At 25.6% G+C, this 17,185-nt stretch overlaps 2 protein-coding genes across 12 annotated transcripts in view; one reads left to right on the top strand and one right to left on the bottom strand.

Moving 5' to 3' along the window:
* The window catches only part of LOC136075018 (NACHT, LRR and PYD domains-containing protein 3-like), a 20,543-nt gene extending 5,861 nt beyond the window's left edge, over positions 1 to 14,682 (top strand). For 7 of the 11 annotated variants that reach the window (XM_065787216.1, XM_065787218.1, XM_065787214.1 and 4 more), the window contains 7 exons: positions 240 to 290; positions 4,497 to 5,858; positions 12,957 to 13,121; positions 13,325 to 13,573; positions 13,831 to 13,908; positions 14,138 to 14,439; positions 14,521 to 14,682. In XM_065787216.1, coding sequence (XP_065643288.1) covers positions 240 to 290; positions 4,497 to 5,858; positions 12,957 to 13,121; positions 13,325 to 13,573; positions 13,831 to 13,908; positions 14,138 to 14,439; positions 14,521 to 14,541 — 2,228 coding nt within the window. In that variant the 3' untranslated portion in view covers positions 14,542 to 14,682. The remainder of the gene's footprint in view (positions 1 to 239; positions 291 to 4,496; positions 5,859 to 12,956; positions 13,122 to 13,324; positions 13,574 to 13,830; positions 13,909 to 14,137; positions 14,440 to 14,520) is intronic. The other 4 variants (XM_065787225.1, XM_065787222.1, XM_065787219.1 and 1 more) reach the window with 1 other exon arrangement.
* Positions 14,683 to 15,826: 1,144 nt separating this feature from the next.
* LOC136073969 (uncharacterized) lies at positions 15,827 to 16,701 on the bottom strand. The gene is made up of 4 exons (XM_065786267.1): positions 16,524 to 16,701; positions 16,110 to 16,388; positions 15,888 to 15,977; positions 15,827 to 15,841 (listed from the first exon to the last, which is right to left on the bottom strand). The coding sequence occupies exons 1-4, from the start codon at positions 16,599 to 16,601 to the stop codon at positions 15,827 to 15,829; spliced, it is 462 nt and encodes a 153-aa protein (XP_065642339.1). The 5' UTR covers positions 16,602 to 16,701.
* Positions 16,702 to 17,185: the final 484 nt, after the last annotated feature.

Consider the following 17,185-nt stretch of genomic DNA (forward strand, 5'->3'; position numbering starts at 1 on the left):
ATCATTCATTGTAGAAAAGGTTTTGGATATGTCATTATTTGTATGGAATAAATATAAAAAACAAAATTTTAAATAAACTAATCTGCTCACAAAAAAAAAATTAATTATTATAGTTGTAGATGATGATGATAATGATGTTAATTTTTTAATAAATTGTTTTATTTTATAAATATTTTTAAAATTTGAGTTTATAAATAGTGATATACCGGTTAAAAATATATTTCTGTTTGTTTAACCAGCTGGGTCTTCCACAGCGACTTCATATCCATCAGATGATGCTTCGAACCCAGGTAATTCTTAATTAAATAGTGGTATATAAAGAAAACAAATGATGAAAGTAGTAATGATAGGAAATATCATGAATATGTTGCAAAACATGATCGAAATGATGATGATTGCAATGATCATGATGATTTTGTAAATTATCATGTTAGTTTAAATACTTAATGTAAAACTAACTAATGAAACGTTTGGATGTAATCACGTTTAAATATAAGTTCAAAATTTAAAATTATAATTAAACTTATCTATATTTTAACTTCTTTGAATTTATCAAGTTTTTTATTAAATAATCCAGCTTTAAGATCACTAAATATTTTATATTTAGAGATCTTAAAAGTATATAAGGTATGGTTAGTTTTTCAAAATCTAAAATACCAAATGCATAATTCTATGTGCAGTTAAATAATTTCATATGGAAGATGTTTTTTATTGGTTAAATAAAACTGAATAAAAAATGGAGTATTTGCATTAAATACTTATTAACATACAATATTTTTCTTTACTTTTCTATTGAAAAGTTATCAATGAAAAAATTGTCAAGTGTTTTTAATAAATTGACATTACTGGATAAAATAGTAACAATTATTAAAAACATATTGTTGCATTGTTCATCTTTAATAATCTACTTATATAGGAATAAGTGTGTCAAAGTTGTTTCTTGTAAATCACTTTTTATAAGATTATGGGCTTGCAGATTTTCATGAAATAATTCATCCTCTTTATAGTATTGCATAACATTTTCTGAATCACTATTCTTAAAATATTATTATCAATAAAAATATTAGTGTCAATAAAAATTTTCCTAAAAATTTTCCTGTATTTTTCCTCATACGGTTTTTTGTTTTATATTTGAATTGAAATTGTTAAACATACAATTGTTTTTAAATTGGGCATTGCTTTTTAAACTTGTGCATTTACAAATTAAGTTGATTTGAGATCGCTAAAAAATTTTTTTATAATTTGATGTTTTTATTTCCAAAAACAAACAAGGTTTCCTAAAAAAATCATAAAAAGCTTATTATGAGAATCTTTTACAAGTTTACAACTTTTACAATAAATGACTTAAATAAGAATAAATTACAAAAAGAGGTGTTATAAATATGAATCATTTCAACAATATTATACATTAAATAAAGGTTGGATCTCATTGTCAGAACCTATATACAGCTATGCACAAAAGTTTAATCAAGATTTTTTCATAGTTATGTGCTAGTTTTTCTACTTTTAAAGTTGAATGGGTATGGATTTTAAGTTTATTTATTTTTGTGTTTTGCTATTTGTTTATTTTTATAGAACAGACAAAAAAAAAATTTACACATACTTTATGTGGTCTTCCACAAGGCTTTTATATCCATCAATATTACATCAAATATTATATGCAATTAATCTCTAAAATTTCAAATTTGAAATTTCAGAGATTAAAAGATGAACGTCTGGGATATTCTTGTTTGACAATCTTGTTTCCAATATTTGCAGTATTCTTGCTAGTATTTAAACCAAATTAGCAATTCTTTGAATTGATAGTTTAATTTAGTTTAATTTAACTGAATTTAAAATTATTTTAGTCGAAACTTTTTACTCTTAAATTGTTAAGTTTACTATATATATTAACTTTGAAATAAAGTTTAAAGTTTACTATATATATATTAACTTTGAAATAAAGTTTAAAGTTTACTATATATATATTAACTTTGAAAAGACTAAGTTTATCTTACATTTGAATATAAAGCAAAGAAGATTTAAGACATTTTTAAAATGTTTTTTCATTTTTTGGGGTTATTTAAATAAAAAATATACATTTGACCATTTAATTATTTATTACCCATTTAAAAATTATGGTCTTAAATTGTTAACTTGTAACAAGATTTTCTAAAATAAAAGAGTTGCATAAAGCTTGTCCTCCATTTGTCTAAAACTTTATTTTGTTATATTTTAATATAATAATAATAAACTATTTAACTTTTACTTCTACTTTCTTTTGATTTTATTTGTGTGAAATGTATCAAGTTTTCTGCGATATTAATTTAAACATTTTCGCAATTAGTTTTTTTTTCATTTTAATTTAGCAATGTTTTGTCATTCATAAAATTTTTATTAAGGGTCATCTATAAAGTAGGTCGTGCTAAATTTTATTTTGAAATAAAAGTATGATCATTTGCTTTCTTGCGTAGATATTTTAATTACACATAAAGCACTTTAGAATTTACACTACTTTAAATTTCTGTGTGGTAGCCAATAAAAACCTACTTCTATTTTAAAGTTTGATTTTGTGTGATTTACTAAATGGGTAAAGTGTTTCACAGTAAATTTGTCTATAAATTGCGAGCAGTTTTTAGTTTGATCCCCCCTTTTCCCTGGTAATACCACGCCTAATTAATTTTTAAGGGCAGCAGCCTTATTTGTTAAGATTTGTTTTTTGGAGTTAAAGAGTTGAGAAAGGATTGTAGCCACAATATAGTATCCTTTTCGATTATAGTGGTCCTTACTGGCCTTATTACTGTTGATGTTAACAAAATTAAAAAAAAAAAAGAAAAAACAACCAGTTAAGTTTCTGTATATAATATACTCAGTTGTTAAATCTACCTAGCATGCTCCAAAATATTTACTTGCAAAAGTTAGCCTTAGCAATGATCTATTTATTATTCTTCCTACCATTATTAGCAAAGTCTTAAAATTATTAGTTAACAGACATAAAATATCTAATTCTAAAGAAAAGTTATATTGTGCATTAGGTGCCAATTTCCTCATTAATCTTGCCTCAAATGGTTTATCTTGGAAAGTTTTTCAAATTATTAAACTATCATTCACTACTGACCTTTCAAGTAAATCATATATACATAATATATATAATATATTGCAAAGTTATCACCTGCTTAGTTGCTTTTTACCATGGGTGCCATTTTCTTACTTCTGAATCAATTCTTTTCCTCTATTAATCTCCAATTCCTCTCTTGTTCATACGGAATAATGTTGTCATATTTGGTTGGTTTTTCTCTAGTTGCAAAGCTTAAGTCTGTCTCTTTGTTAGTAGACGGCATTTCTTTTTTACCTCTATTAAAGCTACTATCAATCATAACTCTCAATACCCCCCATTCCTTTAGCTTTGACATTTTCTTTGATAACTTCTGATAACCTCCTATGAACCTTATGATAACCTCCTATGAATCTTATAATGATCATTAATACTTTGATGTTAAGTTTATAAAGTTTTTTTTTTTTAATTTTGCTAAAGATGAGTTTTTTATGGCTTAATTTAAATTTTAGTAAGAATTTCTATAATTTAAAAGAAATTTTATAAGAAATTTTGGTAAAAAAAAAAAGGTTTTTATTAGCAATAACTTTAATCAGTTATAACTAAAAAGTTTGTTTGAACAACTTTATGCTTAAGTAAGACATAATAACAAATTAAAAAGATTATCAAATATAACATTAACTTAAAATAAACTTCTGTTTAACTTCAATACTTAATAACTACCAATAAAAATCATAAAAATTAATTTTATTCATAATATTCGCTATATAATATTTACTACACATATTATTATAAATATTTTTAAAAGTTTAAAATTAAAAAAAAATTAAATTAAAAGATCAGACAAAGTTGTTTAATTTTATCAACCCTTTTTTATATGTTTATATGTTTTTTTTAATTTGTTTTTTAATGTTATTCATCTCTGCAAGACAAAGGAGACCAATACAGTAGCGGAGGCAGTTTTTTAAAAATCTTTTTATTATTATTATTGTGGTTGCAACCCTCTCAGTCAACTTCAAAACATGAAACTTGACAAGTGAGGCCGCTTTGCAAAGTAAAAAGTTGTGTAATAGCCTTTAATAAGGTTTTGCTAGAAGTCATAACTTCAATAAATTTTAGTAAAAATAAATTGGTTCGTAGTGATAATTTAAAGTGAAAATTTTGTCGAAATAAAAACAAATAAAAAAGTTTATATATAGACATAATAACAAACAAAAAGTGTATCAAATAAAATAACATTAACTCTAAAAAAAAATTTATTAAAAATGATTTCAATCTCAAGTCAATAAAAATCAAGTTTACAAAAAATTATTTAAATTCATTAGATTTAATATAAAATATATTTTGATAATCATTTTATGTTTGTATAAAATTGTAGTAATAATGATTAGCATCATCATGATCATGAACATTAGCAAAATCTTGATTATGATTGTAATAGAAATTGTTTTGTTTTATTTAGATCTGTTAAGGATGTCAGATGAACTAAAAAAATATTATCTTAAATTTTATGAGAAAATTAGCGAACTTCAACCGTTTTCAAAAGCATCTGTAAATGTTGATCTGATACAAAAATTTGTTGATCTATGTATTGTAGATGCAGTGAATGCTCAAGTGGAACGCTTAGTAGATACTGTTTTTAGTGTTGAACGAAAGGAATTTCTTGAAAAGCAAATCAGTTATACACCAATTCCATATAGTGAAATATTTGCAAAACAAAACTCTTTAATATTAATATCTGGTATAGCTGGTATTGGGAAAACATGGTTGCTTAGGAAATGTTTGCTTGATTGGTCAAATGGTTTAATTTGGAAAAATGTTGAACTTGTGTTTTATTTGGAATGTAGGAGGCTTAATCAACATCAAAATATTTCTAATATTAATGAATTGCTAAATGTTTTCTACAAAGATATTGTAAAGGACTTTAAATTTAGTAATCATACTGCACTATTTATAATTGATGGATTAGATGAATTCAAATATTTCAATGACTTAATAAATCCAAGTTTGACTTGTAATTATCCAATTGTTAATGCTTTAGAAGAAATTCAAAAATACAAACATGTAATTGCTGGTAGAGTTTATGCAATAGATCAATACCAAAAAATTTCTACAGAACATAGCGATAAGTTAACCATTCAAATAATGGGGTTTAATGAAAATGGAATAAATAACTATGTAGAAAATCATGTTGTGAAAGAAAAAAAAGAAGTTGTAAAAACAACTTTAAGGGAGTCTCCAAATGCAAAAGCCATGGCATCTGTTCCATTTTATTTATCTTCCATATGTAAAATTATTAGTTATTCGAAAAAAATTGATGAAAATTCATTCTTGACAATGACAGATTTGTATACAAATATTTTTTTATACTTTTTGCGAAAACACATCATTAAAAACAATAAATTTATGTATGAGATAATGGAAGACAGTTCCAATAAAAAATATATTTTAAATATTTGTAAAATTGCATATAAAATGTTTGTTAACAATAAAATTGTTTTTTCCAAAGATGAAATTCAAGCTTTTATTAATGACTTTGACAGAAATAAAGGTAATTTTTTTGGATTTATAGAAAGGATTGAAACAGATCTCGGTTGTTATTATCAGTTTACACACTTGACAATAATGGAGTTTTGTGCATCCGTATATGCATATAATTGTTTAAGTAGTGATGAGATTATGGCCGATGAGAAGCTGAAGAGATGCTTATCAATGATTTGTGGATTAGCTAATAAAAACCCAAACAGTTTATTAAAGTTTCTTGTTAACCTGGATCCTTCAAAAAAATCCTATAAAGAATCTTCACTTTTGATTCCTATTTTTGGTAAGTTTAAAAATTTTGTTTCATTTTTGTGAGCTTATTTTAGATAAACATTCAGGTGTTCAACAAGATGTAAATAAGATAGAGCAGGAGTTCCTAACCCTGTGGCCCCGGGCACCATGGTGCCTGTGGAATGACTTGTATGTACCAGCCCCTGTTCAACAGTGAAAATTTTTCTTCATAAATATTATTAAAAATGTAAAATATTTTTATTTATTTGTTAGAATTTTTTTTTTTAAGTGCCTAAGTTTATCAAATACATTCAAATGTTTGTGATATTGTATGTATGAGTGCTTCCTTTGCTGGCAGTACTTGTCGCTAATTGTCTAGTTGTGTGCCAGACTCTAGCCTGTAATGGGATTGCTTTTTGCACATCACTTCTTGTACACGCTAAAAACCTTAAGTAGCTACATGCTTGTACCACCCCGATTAAAAATAGGTGGTGCCCGCCTACCAATTTATTAGAGTGTGCTCTAAAGTACAAAAAGGTTGGGAACCCCTGATATAAAGCTTTTTACTTTATTTTTGTTTTTACAATGTATTGAATGGTATAAAATATTATTTTATATTTGATATGTTTCAGAATGATAGGCAAGTTTTCTAAAAAAAATTCAAAGATATAAACTTTATCTAATTTGACAAAAAATTATTATTTGTGTGGCCATTGCTCGCTTTATAAATGCTGAAGGTGGTGATGTGATTTTGGTTATTTTTAGATAGGACTTTTTAATTGTTTATTCAATTTTTTTTTTTGAGGAGGGGGGTTGTTTTTTAATTTAGAGTTAATTAAAAGATTCTTTTAGAAACAAATTATTATTTAAAAATTCCACAACTGTTTGCACAAATCTTATATATAAATATATATAAAACCATCAAAATTAATATTTTTATCATTAATAAAATATTATAAATAATGTTTATAAAAATGTTTTGTTTTTGATTTAGTAATTATAAATTGTTCACAAGATAAATTTATGGTGGTACCCGCCACCCTACCAATATTTTTCAATTGTTCGCACAAATCTCATATATATATATATATATATATATATATATATATATATATATATATATATATATATATATATATATATATATATAAATCCTTCAAAATTAATTTTCCCTTAATTAATTAATTTAACCCTTCAAATATTTTTTCATATATTTACTTACATAAAAGTATGTTTTTTGTGGACAAATTATCTTTTTTATTATCATTAACAAAATATTATAAATAGTTGTAGAGTGTTTATTAAAATGTTTTGTTTTTGATTTAGTACATATAAATATTTTATAAAAATTGTTCACAAGATAAATTTATGTCTTGAGTTCACTTTTATGAAGCTTTTAACAACTAACTTAAATTCTTTTCTTAGCATGAAATCACTTTTAAAACCCCTTCGACAAGAAATTAAAATTTTTTTCCTTATTCAAAAAAAAACCTAATCGAAAAATTTTTAGAGAGCAAAAATTATTTTAAACTTTGTATTTAAGAACAAGCGTTAACGTTTGTAATAACATTTTGAACAAATAACTTGGAAACATTAATTTTTCTAAAATAAAGTCATTATCATTTTTAAAAGATTGTTCATAATTTTTTTTTTTTTTTTTTTCATTTATATTGTTTTTATTTCTAAAATTTTTTTATATATTATTTTTATTTCTATAATTCTTTCTTTTGTATGCTGAATTTAAATCTTTAAACAACTTTTATGGTTTAAAATTTTTTTTATAAACAACATCGACTTCAAACAATAATTGTTTCTTAAAGAAATATTACAGTTCTTATTGTCAAAATCAACACAAAATTAAAAATGAATTCCTAAAAAATATTTTTTTAGCTAAAACAATTGATTTCTTCATTTCCTATTTTGCTCCTGCAAAGTATTATTTTAATTTCACTAAAAAAAGCATAAAATGGTTTTTAATTTATAATGGTTTTATTATGTTTTTTTATTCTTTTACTTGTTAATAACTTACCCAGTATTTTTTCATCTTATTTGGCATTTTAAATAATTTTATGTGCAATGCTAGATTATTAGACTGAATATTAACATCTAAATTATGATGTGTGGTTGAACTCACATCATTCTAAGTTTATTTGCAGAAAGTGTGTGCATATATATATTTTTTTAAATCACTTCTTCACAATAGAGTTTGCACCATTTGTAAAAAACCATCTTAATGTTATGCTAAATTGTTCAAAAGAAACACTGTTTTTATATAATTTAATTATAACCCACAATGGCAACCAGCAAGTTTTACTTTTTTGTAGATCATATACTTTGTAAAAGTTAAAAAGGACAAAATAAAACACATTCCCAGTTTTATTTTATTACAAAAGCCAATGCTAAAGTATATACTAAAATATCAGAGTATGGTTTACTCTATTTTGATAAATTTATAAGTATTAGTAAAATGGGTACTTTTCCGAGATGTATAAATGGTAAAATAATACATCAGCTAACGGCCTAGTAGTATACAAGCAGGTGTGAGTCCTTATTGTGTTAAACATCTAAGAGTCTAAATCTAGATCTTGGTCTCGTGAAAAGTCTTGTTTTTGGTCTTGGGTTGACTTTGTGATGCCTTGGTCCAGATATTGGTCTTGAAATCTTATAGGTCTTGAGCAATTATTAATTGGTCTTGACTACATCTCTTGACTACATCTGGTACCTAGAAGGCATTTTTTATCATTTATATTTAAAAAGCCATAGTTTTGCAGAATATTATAATATAATCTCATAATGCAATATAGTCTCCTAACCATGCAGACATAACATTACACAGTCTGCAAAGAAAATATAACAGTTTTTTGTGTTGCACTTTACAAGAAAATAATAATCCTTTTTAGTTGAAGTTTTGTTTGATTTTCAGCAGTTTTGGTTGAAAAAGGTAAATAAAAGAAGACAAATCTCTTCATTTATTTACCTTCGTCTTTAAATAAAATCTTCTGCAGTTATCATCTCATTTTTTGCTTAAATGGAATACAAAGAAATATTTTTCTTATATTCTGTCACCTTCTCGTTTAAGCATGTTTTTTCTTTTTTGCAGATCTGTCACAAGGCCAGCCATTTTTTGTACACTGCTCAGTTTTAACAACAAATAAATCTCTATCTTTTGGCAATGTTACAGTTTTTTTTTCAATTAAAGTCTGATATTTCATTTTCTTTAGCATTGATTTTCTCAGTGCTTTCTTATTTTTTGGACAACTGTGCCTTCTTCCTTTTTATTTACAGCCAGCTTTAACTTTTTTTTATTGTTTGTCATTTCTGGATTCTTTTCATAAGTTTATGGCATCTTAGTAATATAATTTAGGCCCCAAAACAAATTTGTATTGATTACCCATTTTACCCCAGACTTTAAATAGTTTTGTGAATTGTTTCAGCAAATGTTTTTTATGAATTTTCCAGCAAACTTTTGTTTTTGATGATCTTATGGAAAATTTTTGATAAGTCCTAAATAATCCTATACAATATTTTCCCATATCTTGCACAACACAACATTACAAAATATTATAATATAAACATATTTACCAATGTGGTTGCGGTGTACTGGTGGAGCACTTGCCTCATAAGCGAAAGGTTACGAGTTCGATCCCTAACACATGTCCCTGGTAATAAAGTGCTCAACTTTGTCAAGGTGTTTCGGAGTTAATAGAGGGTCGTAACTTCAATTATAGTAGCCTCTTTGACTTGCTTACTCAGCCTTGGGAAAATGATTTAACATGTATTGAATTGAATTTAATTTTGAAATTAATTAATTGAATTTTTCTGTATTGAATTTTAAATTTTTATATATATATATATATATATATATTTTTTTTTTGCAGCTTTTCTCACAAAAAGACATGTTTTTACAGTGTAAAAAATTAGAATAAAATCAGTTGTAATCATAAAATGTAAGTTGTAACACAGTTGCAATAATTTTAATCATACTTCTTAATTTCAAAATAAATGTTAATTTACTATGGCTAATATGCAAAAAAAAGATTGAATTGTTTGTTTCACATGTTAAGAAAATGGAGAATGCTCAGGCTGACAAAATTAAGTCAAAATTTGTACTTCCTTGGAAACAAAACAAGCTATTGTTTGTTTTCTATGGTTCATAATCAAACTTGCCTAGATTAGGAATGTAACAATGGAATTAATTATGATAATTCAAAAGAATCAAGATTAATTAATGCAATAGATTAGAAATCAATATTTTTTTGTGTGTTTGGAATATTTCTTGCTAAATTAGATCCGATTAAAATTGTTTACTTCAGTTGCTATTTTATGTGAATCCTATAAGAGCATTACATCCAATTAAAATTATGTGGATCCTATAAGATTTCATCATTTATTTTAATGAAATTTTAAAGCACATTACTTAGTTGTAATGTTACCATTAATTTTTCTTAAAATTTGCCTTAAAATGTGCATACTTTTATATTTTGAGTAAATCAAAAAATACAATAGATGCGTTTTTCAAATTTATGAAAAAATTTAAATCCTGCATTTTTTTAATGTATCTATTACTTTTAACTGATTTTATGATAAATACTTGATAAATAATCATAGCTCTAGAATGCAGGGTAAGCAAAATTATTTGTATATAAAAATCTTTGTATAAAACAATTGTTACCACATGTAATAAATTTTTATCTTTTAGATTTATTTTCTTTCTATTGATTTATAAATCGATTCAAAAGACACTTATACTGAAATAACTTGACTGAACTTTTTTTCTAATGGATCATTTGTTAACTGTTACTTTTAAAGAGTAATTTTTCTTTCTTATTGATTAAATTGAAGTTAATTCTGTTGATGTGACTTCTATTGATATATGGTTGTTATGGCTATGATTATGGGCGATTTTGTGTGAAAACATCCAATTTTTTTTATAAAATGCAACGCTAAGTCTCAGATTTTGTAGATTTTTACACCACTCAAAGACTTTGAAAAGTTACAAATATTCCCAAAATTTTATCATCTATTTCCAAACTTTTTCAAAGATATGACTATTCAAACTTTGCCTTGAAAATGTGTTTTTGAATAGTTTAGTTATGTTGTTACAAAGAATTGGAGAGGTCTTTTCCTAAACAGAAAAAACATCTCAAATTAACTTAGGTTTGTTACTTATAAATCAGGAATCGTGAAATAAAAACGAATAACTCCTAAGAGCTAAATACACAGAAGTTGGTGTTTAATAATTTTTGAAAAATTTTCCCAACCACTGAGCTAATTAAGACCCCTCCCATTTATTAAATTTTACTTATTATGAATAAAGAACTGTATCTTAAATTTCAAAATAATTTAGCTACTTTATTCTTATTTTTGAGACCAGTTTAGGTCTTGAAAATTCATAATAGATCTTGTTTATTAGGTTTAGATCTTGAAAATTAGAAACTATAAACTCACTAATAGGAAGAAAACAAATTTCCAATCACCTGTCTGTTAAGACTACCTTCCTCTGTCCCCTCCTTTCTTTCCTATCTCTTCTTATTTATTACATCTGGACAAAAATTTCCATCCACCCTGCATTGTATTAAGCACCTGAGAGTAACTTGACAGTAATCAATAAACACAATATCCACCCTTAAAAATTTATTAAAATTTTACCTGGGATTACTTGATTTATAAAAGTGCAGATGTAGATTATAAAAGTGATAATGTAGAGGCTCATTTTTTTTTTAGTTATCTTGAATAATTAAGTTAAAGTTATCACAATGAATGGAATTATGGTCTTTTCTTAAACAAAAATAATAAACATTGTCAAATGTACATCATTAGTAGAAAAATTTAAATGAGCAGGTTTCGAATCATAATCTGACTTTTTTATTTAATGCTTCTAAATATTTTATGAATTTTTTGTTACTATACTGAACAAGTTTTGACTTACTTAATTAATTTTAGTGAATAATAAAAAAACAAAAAAAATATTATTACTTTTGTATCTATATTTTGTCCTGGTCTCTGGTGTCCAGAAGCTCTAAACATGTTGGTTGACTTATGATCCGCAATAAAAAAAAAGTTCATTTGGTTTATTTAATTGAAACTTATTATTTTTAAGTCCAAAGTTCTGAAATCTTTGCTGCCATTATACCTAAGGACTCCAGGTTCAAATACTAAAAATTTAATTTTTTTCTTTTAGTAGTTCATAAGCATTTTTATATTTTTAGAGCTCCTGGGGCCAATGCTATAAACATAAAAAACGAAGTTTTTTCCGTAAAACACGAAGTTTTTACCGTAAAAAGCGAAGAAGAAAAAAGTCCATTGCTATAAACATTCAAAAAATACCGTTTTTGAGATAAAAACTTCGCTATTAAATCCAATGCTATAAACGAACAAGGAAATCCCTTTTTCAGATAAAAAATGCGTTTTTTCGAAAAAAAATTTCAGATAGATTTTTTATCTCTATTTTAGATAATTTCTTCGTGATTTTTAGCGGCCATTCTTGGAACAACGTTAGCACTTCAAAATCATTGAAAATTCTCTGTTTGTGTTTTTATGTAGATATTTTACAGATAAAACTGAAAAGGATTTTGGTAATTAAACTAATTTAATTTAATTAAACTAATTTAATTTAAGTAATTAAACTAATTACTTAAAATCTGCATTTAATCGATTATTCAGTTCCTTGTTGTTTTTCCTTGTTAGGTTTTTGATAGTAATTTTGGTTAAACAAATTTTTCATTTTTGACTAAAGAAAAGTATATATAGTCGACAATTATGCCATATAATACACAAATACACAACAAAATAAAATGCTGTCTAAAGAACTAATAATGTTACTAGCAATAAAGATCAGAGAAAACAAAGAGGTTCTTCTTGGGAAGCTTAGTATGTTTTAATTAGCAAACTATTTAAATAAAAATATGTATAATTACATTATATTATATAAATATATATATATATATATATATATATATATATATATATATATATATATATATATATATATATATATATATATATATATATATATATATATATAATATAGGTAAGCTTTTTTAGGTATGATTCTAATTATAAAATAATATATTATTATAGAATATTTAGTATTTTACTATATAAAACTATATTATACTATATATTCATTATTTATTTACTCTACTTTTAGGTCCATCTATTACTATGAGGCATAGAAATAGAATTTGGGAAGACATAATGTCACATTTAAATAGTTTAGGGGCAAAAATTGAAGATATCAACCAGCTGCGTAATAGAGAGTGGGATTATTTGCGAAGAGCTACAATGCAAAAATTTGCTAAAAGTCTAAAAACAGGTATAGTTTTGTTATATATATATTTATATGTGTGTGTGTGTATGTGTGTGTGTGTGTGTGTGTGTGTGTGTGTGTGTGTGTGTGTGTGTGTGTGTGTGTGTGTGTGTGTGTGTGTGTGTGTGTGTGTATATACACACACATATATAATTAAATATTTTTGTATATATATAATATATACAAATATATATATACATTTTTTAAAGGTGCTGCAGGGAGACAACTAACAGAATTAGATAATGTTGTCTTAGACATTCTTGACAGGAAGTCAATAAATGTATCTGGAATCAATGTTCCTGATTTTAATATCTCTTTTTGTATGACAGATGATGCATTGTCATCCACTCCCAACCAACTTTCTACTCCTACTGCCACCCTTTCTTCATCAAGTAAAGAAGTAAACTTTACTTTGAAACAATCTTCTGATACAGCTTCTTTTATTTCATCTATGTCTGGTATATTTTTCTTTATTGGTTAAGACTAGTTGTATTATAAGATATATATATATATATATATATATATATATATATATATATATATATATATATATATAGATATATATATATACATATATATATAGATATATATATGCATATATATATAGATATATATATGCATATATATATAGATATATATATACATATATTGTATAGTTTATAGAGTTCTATTTTATTCTTATATAAATTCTATACAAATTAATTGTTTATATTAGATGCAAGAATTGATTGTATGTTCTCCCCTAATTTAGACAATACCACTCTTGTTGGTGATAGTCGTCAGATACTTCAAGGTAATGCAATTTATAAATTGTTTTTTTTTTAAATCTCAGTTGTTTAATTTAGTTAATTGTAGGTTTTAGACTTATAATTATATAACAGACAACATCAATTTGTGCTTAATTTTTTAAAACTAGTATTTCCAAAACCATCAAAAACTTCTTATTTTTAAAGGAATCTAAACCACCTTTCTTTTTATTTTAGTTAACTGATCTTGTTTTGACACCTAGAATTAAATTTTAGATTCAATTCAAAATAAACCATCAATGGGGGCATTAAAAAATTTAAAAAGAAAACAAGCTAGAAAAAGTCTTTTGGTAGATGGAAGTTTTAAAAAATTTAAAGTAAGTGTTTTAGGGTTAGAAAAAGAAAGATTAGAAAAAGAACAAGAGTTAAGAGTTAAACTTTTGAAATTGGACGTTGCCCTCAGGCAACAGCAAATTCGAAAAGAAAAGGCTTTAACAATATATTACACTACAGCAACAAAGCTAATGCATGAGAAAATGCAACCTTCAAACCAGCAACATTTTGTAAATACAGACACGGTATTTAATTTTTTATTTTTTAAATTAATTTGTAGTAATATTTAGTATAACTTTATCATTAAAATTTTTTTTTTGTTTTAGGAGGAAATTCTCTTGCATTAAGAGAAAAGCTACATCATAATTTTATGTTAAATTTTGAAAATTATTGTATAAAAATATATACTATATTTAAACATTCGTCTTGTATAACCATGACCAATTACATTTTTTTAGTAACAATAAAAAAATAACTCCAATCTGAAATTGTTATTGTTATTTCATTTTTTTATCACCATTGCCTTACAGTAATAAATTCTGTAAAACTTCACACAAACATTAAGACCAATGCTGTTGCGATGTGAAATAGATACAAGCATTACAACTATAAAGTTAACAAATCTCCTATTATTTTTTAAGCGTGCTCTATAAAAAAACAAAATATACATACTTAAAAACAAATATAAACATATATTTTTATGGTCTAATTTTTTATAAAAATTTCTTGCATTTATTAAAAAATCATTGTGTAAATTTTTTTCCAATTTTAATTCAACTAATTTAGACAGAAATCTATGATCCATGTCTAAACAATTTTGATAGATCCTATGCTCTAGAACAAATTGTTTATGAATTTTTAAACAATATTTTTAAGTTAAGTAGTTAAGTAGCTGTAATCGTCTATTCAAAGCTCTATCATTCTGATTTTCTTGAGCTAGATTTTCATCAGCTTGTTCTTCTTCGCGTTCTTCATAACCGTTGTCTCCATGTCGAATACACAAGTTATGGATAACAAATCCACACATGATAAGCTTAGAGGCATCTTCGACCTTATGCAAACAAATTCCAGTTTTCAAAGCATAAAACCTGTTTTTGACAATTCCAAAACATCGCTCAATTATGTTTCTAGTTTTTCTCTGTGCTATGTTGAAACGTTTTTGAGCTCCGTCTGGATCACCGGGAAAAGGTGGAATTAACCATTCTCGACATGGGTACGCAGAGTCAGCCAAAGTTACAGCTCCATTAAATGGAAGCTCTCCAATTTCAAACTTGTTCCATAGGTTGCAATTTCTTAGAACCTAATAGCAGTAAAGTCACAATATTTAAATTTACTGTAAGTTACATTATAATACATTATATTAGTTAGTATTATAAGCTACATTATAAGCTACATTAAAATTAGCAATCATAATAGTTCAAATAGTATGTTCAAATATGAACATTCCGAAGAGTGTCACGTACTAGTTGAATAGCCGGCATTAATGCACTAACAGTTGTAAAATATAACTTAGTGACAGACTTACATGTGCATCATGCCACCTTCCTGGACTGTTGGTCGATGCATAAAATATGGATGTGTCGGGTCCACATACTGCCATTGCATTTATGCTATGGACATAATGGCGATTGATTAGAGAATCTTCATCTGCTTGAGGAGGGTTAGAAAGGAGTATATAAGATCCATCTAGGACACCACATACGCACGGAAAACCTCCGATTTCCATGAACTTCTGTGGAAGAGTGGAGCAATCATTGGGCCACTTTATGATCTCTTGTCGAATCTAATCTTATAGGATAACAATTTTTATCTTTACTAAACTTAGTTTTTAATTTACTTACTAAAATAAAAATAATAAGCAACTTTATATGACAACGTAAAACTTTCAATAGTTTTATTAACTTAAAACACTAACATTGAAAATAGCTTCTCCTACACTGTGTATAATACGATAAATTGTGTTGGTAGAGATTCCATGACAGTCTCTGAGAACATGAAAAAAAACATTTGTGCCAATAAAATGAAGAAATACCATTATCTGGAAACGTACTGAAATGCTTTTATTTCGCTTAGTATAATGTTGCAAATCATCTTTAAGCCTAGTTTCTAAAAAATCTAATACAGCTCTTGGGACTCGATACTGCTCTCGAAAAACGTCGTCAGAAACATCTTCGTTAAAAGAGCGACCATTAAACTAAAATGAAATTGAAAAACAAAACAAAAATATAATTTCTGTGCATATTTAGTATGATTTCTGATTTTGTTCGATAACAAATCATTAAAAAAACATCAAAATTTAGTAATTTTAAGTAATGCTTTAAACTCCAACCTCTCGAGGCAATCGGTGGCGAAGCTCATTTTCTGCAACTTCGAAATCTAAATCTTCATCCGAAAAAATTAAATCCATGTTCCTATTTTAATTTTACACAGTTTTTTTAAACACCAAATACTAGAATGTAAAAATATTTATAAAAATAGAATAGACAGCACAGCCTACTTAATAACTAATAAAATTTATTTAGTAGGCCTACTTAATAAAATTTTTTAAAAAAATTGTTGTTATCAATGACGTATTACGGATATAAAAAGTGCGTGAATTTAAGTGACGTATACGTTTTATGCTTTATAGCAATGGCCGAAAAAAATACAAATAACGATAAATTCTTCGAGTTTACGCATTTTTTTACGTGTAAATAATTTACTTTAAAAATTGCGTTTTTACGAAAGATTTTTTTTCTCGAAAAAAACTTCGAATTGTTTATAGCATTGGCCCCTGGATACTAAAAACTAGGAAGAAGTAATCTTTTTGTGACTTTCAAACCGGATTCTTTTTTAAGGCTCCACATCCCTGAATAAAATTTAATAAACAGGGAGAGGAGGTCTTATAAACCTAAGGGTGGGTAGGAAAATTTTCTAAAAATTATTAAACATCAACTTCTGTGTATTAGGCAATTAGGAGTACCACCTTTTTTTGCCTTTCATTTTTCATAA

Source organism: Hydra vulgaris, chromosome 01 (genome assembly GCF_038396675.1).
Source record: "Hydra vulgaris chromosome 01, alternate assembly HydraT2T_AEP".
NCBI classification, from domain to species: domain Eukaryota; kingdom Metazoa; phylum Cnidaria; class Hydrozoa; order Anthoathecata; family Hydridae; genus Hydra; species Hydra vulgaris.